This window comes from Dysidea avara, chromosome 3 (genome assembly GCF_963678975.1).
Source record: "Dysidea avara chromosome 3, odDysAvar1.4, whole genome shotgun sequence".
NCBI classification, from domain to species: Eukaryota; Metazoa; Porifera; class Demospongiae; order Dictyoceratida; family Dysideidae; genus Dysidea; species Dysidea avara.
The window spans coordinates 19,527,393-19,536,942 of record NC_089274.1 but is presented as its reverse complement, the minus strand read 5'-3'; the positions used below and the strand labels follow the sequence as shown (position 1 = coordinate 19,536,942).

The 9,550-nt window shown below is 34.2% G+C and overlaps 2 protein-coding genes across 2 annotated transcripts; both read right to left on the bottom strand.

The window, feature by feature from the left end:
- Positions 1-697: 697 nt before the first annotated feature.
- On the bottom strand, positions 698-2,248 carry LOC136248383 (NLR family CARD domain-containing protein 3-like). Its single transcript, XM_066040167.1, has one exon. It carries the CDS (start codon positions 2,246-2,248, stop codon positions 698-700), a length of 1,551 nt encoding a protein of 516 aa, XP_065896239.1.
- Positions 2,249-2,259: 11 nt separating this feature from the next.
- On the bottom strand, positions 2,260-5,412 carry LOC136248382 (protein NLRC5-like). The gene has a single exon (XM_066040166.1). The coding sequence runs from the start codon at positions 5,410-5,412 to the stop codon at positions 2,260-2,262; it is 3,153 nt and encodes a 1,050-aa protein (XP_065896238.1).
- Between the last annotated feature and the right edge of the window lie 4,138 nt (positions 5,413-9,550).

The window sequence follows — 9,550 nt, the reverse complement described above, 5'->3', positions numbered from 1 at the left end:
TCATTGTAAAACTCGTTACATTACCCAGAAATAATTTTCTATCTATAATAATATTAGCCATCTGTCTGTCTACATTCCGTTGATTATCTCACCAACTGCTGCATGTATTGAAACGGTTTCTGTACCAAACAAGACACTATAATCATCTGAGCCTAATGATGCATCTAACAGCCTTCATTCCTTTCTATAGTGTGTTGAATGCAAGAATGTTGAGCAAACATGCCAGAATTGTTTGATAGCCGCATGGCAAACCACCACATGATCATAGGCCACTCAGTGTATATAGGATAGCATTAACAAAAATTTAACATGTTTCCTGGTAGTAATGTCACACTTGAAAACATTGAACTTTTGATTTCAAAGACATACACAGTACAAAAGTTTCAGTAATTTTTTTGCATACAAAGTTTATTTCAAAATGGAAAAATTAAAGCCAATTATGGTATATAAAAAGCTAAAAATTGATTGCAACTAACTCTGAGTGACATAAAATTTGTTCTTATCCATCAATTTAGTTATTTTCCAATCCTGAGACACAATGAAGCATGCACATTTAAAAGTAACAGAGATCAATACTATACCGATATGTGAATGTGTGTACATGCATGCACTAAATTTATATATTCAGCAACAAATACATAGCTGCGTTGCATGTGTCATTAATCTGACAACAATTATAATTATAGCTAATAAAAAATTAAATTAGTTGTAAGTAGATCTTGGTAGCATAGTCTGTTTCTTCATCACTTGAAGTATTGTTGCTTGTGGTACTTTGTAAATCTTCAATAGTCTCAATACCATCCACTGACTGATTTCCTCCTAAGTCCAACTCTTTCAGATTAATATTATTAGCTAAAATGGCTGCTATATCATCTACTGCTTCACCTCCAATATTATTGTTTTTCATACTAAACTTTGTCAGAGTCGCAATACTTTTTAAAGCTCGTGCTATTCTAAGGGCACCTGTTGATTGAAAATTATTTCCATCTAGATATATTTCTTGTATATCGGAATTGTGGCACAATACAGCTACAATGCTGTCTGCTGCTTCGTCACTAATATTATTGTTTGAAATGTCAAGCAATACTACTGTTGAAGCAGTCAATAAAGCACTAGCAATCTTAATAGCACCTGCTGTTTGTAAATTGTTTCCACCTAGATATAGCTCTTGCAGTTTAGTATTATGAAATATAACAGCTGCAATGTCATCTGCTGCCTCATCGCTAATATTATTACTCTCCAAATCAAATATTTCCAAAGTTGTAGTATCTTGTAAGGCTTTTGTAATTTTAATGGTACCCACTGATTGTAAATTATTTCCACTTAGATATAGCTGTTGTAATCTACCGTTGCTGGATAAAACAGATGCAAGATCATCAGCTGCTTCATCACTAATATTGTTGTTTTCCATGTGAAAAACTGTCAGAGTTATAATACTTTGCAATGCTTTTGCTATCTTAATGGCACCTGCTGATTGTAAATTATTGTCACCTAGTCCTAACCATTGTAGTTTAGTATTATGAGATAAAACAGCTGCAATGTCATCTGCTCCTTCATCACTTATGTTGTTGTTTTTCATGTTAAGTACTGTAAGTGCTGTCATATTTTGTAATGCCTTTGCAATTATGGTGACACTTTCTATTTGTAAATTACTTTTGCTTAAATTTAGCTGTTGTAGTTTAGTATTATGATACAAAACAGTTGCAATATCATCTGCTGCTTCATCACTAACATTGTTGGCTCCAATACTGAAAGATGTTAGAGTTGTAACACTGTGTAAAGCCTGTACAATCTTAATGACACCTGTTGAACATAAATTATTCCTACCTAGATGTACGTTTTGTAGTTTAACGTTATGAGATAAAACAACGGCAATATCATCAGCTGCTTCATCACTAATATTGTTGTTTTCCATATCAAATATTACTAGAGTCACATTATTTTGTAAAGCTCTTGCAATCTTTATGGCTCCTGATGTTTGTAAATTGTTTCCACCTAGATAAAACTTTTGTAGTTTAGAATTACGAGATAAAACAGTTGCAATGTCATTTGCTGCTTCATAACTAATATTGTTATTTTGCATATCAAGTGTTGTAAGAGTTGTAGTATTTTGTAAAGCTCTTGCAATCTTAGTGGCACCTGCTGTTTGTAAATTGTTTCCACCTAGATATAACTCGTGTAGTTTAGTATGAGACAGAACAACTGCAATTTCATCTGCTGCTTCATAACTGATACTGTTCCTTTCCATATTAAGTATTTTTAGGTACTTTGTAAACCCCTTGCAATTGTTATGGCACCTAATGTTTGTAAACTGTTTCCACCCAGATGTAGCTTTTGTAGTTTAGTACTAAGAGCTAAAACAGCTGCAATGTCATTTGCTGCTTCATCATTAATATTGTTGTTTTGCATATCAAATAGTGTCAGAGTTGTAGTAGTTTGTAAAGCTTTTGCAATCTTAATGGAACCTGCTGATTGCAAGTTATTTTCACCTAGATATAGTTCTTGTAATTTAGTATTATGAGATAAAACAGCTGCAATGTCATCTGCTGCTTCATCACTAATATCGTTGTTTTCAACACTAAATACTGACAAAGTTGTGGTACTTTGCAGTGCTTTTGCAACCTTGATGGCACCCACTGTTTGTAAATTATTTCCACCTAGATACAGCTCTTTTAATTTAGTATTATGAGATAAAATAACAGCAATGTCATCTGCTGCTTCATTACTAATATTGTTGTTTTCAACACTAAATACTGACAAAGTTGTGGTACTTTGCAGTGCTTTTGCAACCTTGATGGCACCTACTGTTTGTAAATTATTTCCGCCTATATATAGCTCTTGTAATTTAGAATTATGATATAAAACAGTTGCAATGTCATCTGCTGCTTCGTTGCTAATATTGTTTTCTTCAACACCAAATATTAACAGACTTTTAGTATGTTGCAATGCTCTTGCAATCTTAATAGCACCTGTTGTTTGTAAATTATTTCCACCTAGATATAGTTCTTGCAGTTTAGCATTTTGAAATAAAATAGCTGCAATGTCATCTACTGCTTCATCAGTAACGTTGTTGTTTTCAATGCTAAACACTGTCAAAGTAGTAAGCAAAGCTCTTGCAATCTTAATAGCACCCGTTGTTTGTATATTATTTGCACCTAGATCTACCTCCTGTAGTTTACCACTGCAACCTAAAACAGCTGCAATGTCATCAGCTGCCTCACAACCAATATTATTATTTTGTACACAAAATATTGTCAAATTTGTAGTACACTGCAAAGCTCTTGCAATTTTAATGGCACCTGATGTTTTTAAATTATTTCCACCAAGATATAGCTGTTGTAGTTTAGTATTACGAGATAAAACAGTTGCAATGTCGTCTGCTGCTTCATCACTAATATTGTTATTTTCCATATCAAATATTGTCAGAGTTGTAGTATTTCGTAAACCTCTTGCAATCTTAATGGCACCTGCTGTTTGTAAATTATTTCCACTTAACTCTAGTTGTTGTAATTCCATATTGTGAGATAAAACAGCTGCAATATCATCTGCTGCTTCATCATTAATATTGTTGTTATTCATATCAAATATTGTCAAAGTTGTAATATTTTTTAAAGCTCTTGCAATCTTAATAGTTCCTGCTGCTTGTAAATTATTTTTACCTAGATCTAGAATTTTTAATTTAGCATGATAAGATAAAACAGCTGCAACGTCATATGCAGCTTTGTCATTAATATTGTTATCATTAACACTAACAGTGTTCATTGTTGTAAATTGCTGTAGGAAATTTTTAATGTTTATTGCTAGATTTGATGGAATAGCGTTTAGATATGATGTGTCTAATTGGTTGCTATGATGCACAACAGTTGCTAAATAATCTGCTACCGTTCTTACTAGTGCAAAATTTTCATGATTAAAGGTTATGATAGCATTTGTAGAATAGCCAAGAATACCTTTCGAGTATAAATTTGATCCATAAAGTGTTACATTTTGAATGCTGGTAGGAAGTGTAGACAATTTCCTATCACTATCACTAATAACCACACTAACATCAACGTGAGCTATTCTTTTAATATTCATTTGTCTTGTGAAACTCTTCAACACATCAATCATGTTATCATTCAAACAACAATTGTTACATTGTTTACATGTAATGTAGTTCTTATTTGAAAACACAAGAATCACTTTGTCTTTTTCAGGAATGTAACTGACCAACAAGTTAGAACCTAGAGGGTCCACCTCAATAGCACTCAATAATTTTCTAGTAAAACTAATGATTACTTTTAGTGTTGCCCTGTCATAGAAGCTGTCAACTGAGACAACTAACTCATTGATTTTCCAGAGTCTCAAAACATCTGATAGTTTATTAACAGATTCCCAGGTTAAATCGTTATGAGAAATATCAACAGTTTTGACTGTTATACTTTGAGAATGGAACATTTCCCACAAGACATCACAGCACTTGCTATCAATGTTACAGTGTGATAAGTTAATCATTTCCCACTGTTTATTCGGTGATCTTAACAGTAGAAATGCAAGTGTGTGTACATCATTAGGTAACAAGGATTGGTGACTGAGGTCAATTATTCCTCCGTGGAATATGTTCTCAAAAGATGGTAACATTCTATGATCAGCTTCTGCCAAACAGTGTAACAGGTAAAGACATTTGATTTTATTATTTAATATTCTCCTTGATATAGATGAAATTCCAAACAGTCGACTGGACAACGGGAAAAGGTTTCCAGAAAGATAATGCTTAAATGCAAATGTACTGCCACCTGTAATGCCAACATACATTACCCAAGTGTTGTGATATCTGATGTTCCAAAATGTGTCTCTGAGTAATCTTACCTGTACGTTGTTTGGTAGTGAGGCAATGTGACGGGCTGCCATGTATTCTTGAATGGAAAAATGAAGGAAATGAAATGATTTATGATCATGACCATCTTGTGGTTTAAAATATTTAGTGCATTTTAACAAGCCAAGTCCATACCAGTTAGCAGGAGTGAGGTTAGGACATGTTGCTTTAACCTCAGACAGTGTGAACACTAACTGGTCCTTTTGTAAAGTAAGAAAAGCAAATTGTGACAACTCCTTAACCACTTGATCATATGGATGGGGTAGGTCATTGAAACTGGCTATAGTAACAGTAGATATCTTTTGGTCTTTGTTTAAAAAACGAACAATTGTCATTATAATGAATTTCTCACACAATCTAGTTTGCGTTCTTGGTAAAGTGCTGATACCATCATTAGTGAGGCAAAGTAGAATGCTCATGTTCAGTGGAATGTAACACAATGTGTTAAGGAATGAATTATATTGTAGAAACTGTTCAAGTTCTTTGATTTTTTCCACTTGATCAGGCAACGCATTTTTAATGAAATCCAGTCGATCCTCCTCAGTAAATCCCAACATTTCTGCCCTACAGTCCACAATATTGTGGAGATGTGATGAAGCAGTTGGACGAGATGTAATTACCAGAACACATTTAGTCAACTTTTTACGACATATAATATCATTAATAAAATGGTTTTTGTTACCTTCAGACACTTCATCATATCCATCAAGCACAATGGTAAGATATTGACCATCAGTTTCAACAAGCCAATCAGTTATCTTATTAACCATTGCACTACCCTCACAAAAACAGTTAACAAGTGATGGAATGTCTTTAATACTGTTTACCTGGGGATCTTGTATGAACAATAAAAATAACAACTTACTGTTGTGTAGTATAGTGTGATTAACCCATTGTAAAGCGATTTCTTTGCTCAAAAGAGTTTTTCCTATTCCAGGAGCTCCTTCTATCAGGATTATGTATGGAAAAGGAGTAGCTCCTTCCAATGGATTAAAAAGATCATTAATTGTCATACCATAAGCCCTTAAATTTTCCTTCACAGCCATTTCTTGTGCTACAGTGATGACTTCAGTTTCAGTATGTCTTCCCTCATGATGGATAATAGTTAATGGAGTGTAGTAGTGTTTAGGGTGGTAGGGTGGCCAGTCATCTTCTGGTAGAGCACATCTGTTTTGTATGTAACGTTGACACAACATGTTAGTGGCTATCTGAATATCTTCACCTATATGTGGAAAGATGAAGTATACTTCAAACTCATTCAATACTAGCATATGTACATACTCACATTACCAACATAATGAGATTTACTGAAGTGACGAAGAAGTTCAACTATGCCAGTCAACAAGTTGGATTGTGGATAAAATTCATAAGTAACATTTATATGCAGATTTTCATATGACCAGAAACCAGGGCATCAGAGTAAAAGTAAAAGTGGTAAGGCTCAGCTTGGGGGAATGCCCCATCCTGGAAAATTTTGAAATTGCACATTTTGAGATGCTTATTTGGAGGCAATTTTGGATTTTGTAACACTGTGTGGAAGGTACTAGTTATCTATCCACTAACAAGTGTTTAATGATAACTGGACACTGCCAAAAAGCACCTCCATAATACTGTTTAATTCTTAAAACTTATCATTTGAGTTTATTAATTAATAGATAAACTGTAAGAGATATTTCCAAAGTAGTGTAAAGAAAAACAAAGCCAAAATGGTAATAATTATTAGTTTAAAAGTGAAGTAAGAATCCAAGTGATAAAAAGTAGTGAAACAAGTCTAGAGATGAATGATGGTATTACAGCATAACTCAGTGGGAAAATCCCTACTTTGGTATTGAACATTATAACATACCAATGTAGGGATTTCCCACCGAGCTATGCTGTAATACCATCATTCATCTCTTGTTTCACTACTTTTGTTGCTTGGATCCCTACTTCACTTTTAAATACTAGTTTGTTTGGTTTATTGTAGCTATACACGTGTGACTGTTTTATTAGGGTGACTGTTGTATTAGAGTATCTCGAGTCAGCCTTTCACCTACCCCCCCAGGGGGTGTGTCACTATTTTATATTTTCATCGTGCTAGCATTATGAATACAGCTAGGCCAATATCATCATGATAGATTGTTAAGAGGTGTGGTCTTGGTGCTCGATCATTATTAATCAACTAAGATCCATTTAGTAGATGTGGCATTGAACGTACTGTTTGATAACTATTTTAAGAGGCATTTAACACATATGAAGTTGACATAATACAGTTCTGAGTGAAAGACAGCTTAAAGTGTCATCTGAAAGTGTCATTTGTTGCATGTTCATTTTATTTTGGCTTTTTTTGGCTTCATCAAGTTTGATGTTTCAGTTTTATTTTATTTACAGCCAAAAAGTGGTTAGGCTCTGGCCTCACTGGTCGCACCTACTCGGATGCCCTTGCATATATATTGCCTGCAGGCACCTTCACAGCGCTGGTTGTGCACAATCAAGCCCAAACATGCCATACCTAAAAACACTTTCAATAAGGTCCTACAATTTTTTTAAAAGAGTAGTGAATCAAGAGAGGTTGCCTACACTTGCAGATATACATGTAATCTCTATTTCAGTCTGTACCCATGACTGAATTAGAGATTAAATGTCCACTACTATATATCTGTAGGTGTAGGCAATCTCCCTTGTTTCACTACTGTTTATGTCTATGATCCCTAATATAAAGTGGTATGCATAAAATGCTGGATAATGTGGTCTTTAAAATTCACTAAAATACCTGCTAACAAGTCCTTAAAAATCTGCTAGCAAAAGGACCCCAGGCATTGCAAATCCCACTTTCAATCATTGATTTGCTATGCTCTCCCAAGCATATTGCAGGCTAATAGTCTGCAGTGGATGAAGTCACCCAAGCTTGACCACTCCATTCATTTTATAAGCATGCTTAAAGCAATTCAATTATAGGAAGCTACCCAACTTAGAAAAATGGGAGCGTTTTATATGGGTATATATAGTATGTACAACTTGTACTGAATCCTGAAAAACAGCTAAAAATTAAAAGTGGATTTTTTCTCACCAGAGTTAACATTTCAGCCAACCAGATGATTAGTGGTGACAGCCAGACATGGGGTCAAGTACATTTAAAAGTACTTAAGTAAAGTACAAGTACTTAAGTAAAGTACAAGTACTTTTGAATTTTCCAAGTACAAGTACAAGTACTCCAGCAGCAATCAAGAGAGTACTTAAGTAAAGTACAAGTATATTTTGCTGTAGTAAAATATATGCTGTATTCAGTGTATTGTAGTATGTAAGTGTACCTAGGGGGGTTGGTTTTTGTCAACCATTCTCTCTCTTAAACTCTTAAAATTCACTGACTTGAACAGCAGCATTGTTTTTGTTTTCCAGAATGCCATGACATCATTAATCGTGGCAACATGGTACATAGTAAGGTTGGGGAAGGCAGTAGAAGAATCGCAAAAAGTTGTAAACTGCACCTTCACCCACTGTGTACAAACTACGTACAATGTTTGCAATACTTACAAGTACTTAAAAAGTACTTTAAGTACTCAAGTACTTAAAAAGTACTTTAAGTACTCAAGTACATACAAGTACTTAGTAAAGTACTTGAGTATAAGTACAAGTACATTGGGGAAATTAAGGAAGTATTTAAGTAAAGTACAAGTACTTTCAAATCTGTACTTAAGTGTACTTAAGTATAAGTACTCATGTACTTGGCCCCATGTCTGGTGACAGCAAAGGTGTTAACAACAGACACATACAGTTTGGCTCCATTACAAGTTCAAGAAAGGCCCGTAATGGACATTGTATTTGTATGGCTTCCTCATAGGAAATGTATTGTGAAAATTTTGATTGGCCGTAAATATTATGTCAGACATTTGAACAAAGTGATTTTGAAATATTTTTAGCGGGTCAAGCAATACTACAAACGAGCCAAATTTCAAGATCATGTGTAATTGCATCCATGAGTTATTAAATGTTTTTGAGGATTCAGCTCAACACGTACATACTATAGTTGGAGCCATTATGAGATTGAATTAGATGTCATTTTAAAATCATCATCATCAGTGGCATAGCCAGAAAAATTTTTTTACCAAGGCAAAGTTTATACATTGACCTATAATTGAGAAGGTCTGCTTCTGACTCAACTGATTCACAAACACTTTCAAACATGAGTGGTACAGCATTTGCAGGTTGACTCTCTTGTTGGATGGAAGAAACTGTTTCAGAAGAGTACATGTCATAAGTAATGGTCAATGCTACAGTATACCATGTTTCAATTATTAGACTAGTTTACTGCATTCAACACAAAAAAACTGACTTGATATTTCGAGTGATCAGATACTTTTATTGATCTGATCATATGTGATATTTAAGTCAGCAGAGATTATCTCTTTCAACTGCATGTGCTAGACATGTCAAGCTAAGGAGTCTGGGTGCTTACTCTCTCAAGACAAATTTTGAAATAATATACTTTGACTTGGCATGTGGAGACTATTTTTTGATTGTAACTGCTAATGCATGCATGATATACATGATCAATTAGCTCAATGCAATGCCATGCAGTTGACTTTGAAAAGTAATTTAAAGACAACTATAACATAAATTTTGATGAATATACCAAGCAGTGTAATGAGAACAGTGGCTATAATCTGTACTGAATGCTCTATTAGAGTATATTACGATGACTGCTCTATTAGAGTA

Excerpts from the sequence above, each read along its gene's own strand:
- LOC136248383 (XM_066040167.1), bottom strand. The coding sequence starts at position 2,248 with ATGGAAAGGAACAGTATCAGTTATGAAGCAGCAGATGAAATTGCAGTT.
- LOC136248382 (XM_066040166.1), bottom strand. The coding sequence starts at position 5,412 with ATGTTGGGATTTACTGAGGAGGATCGACTGGATTTCATTAAAAATGCG.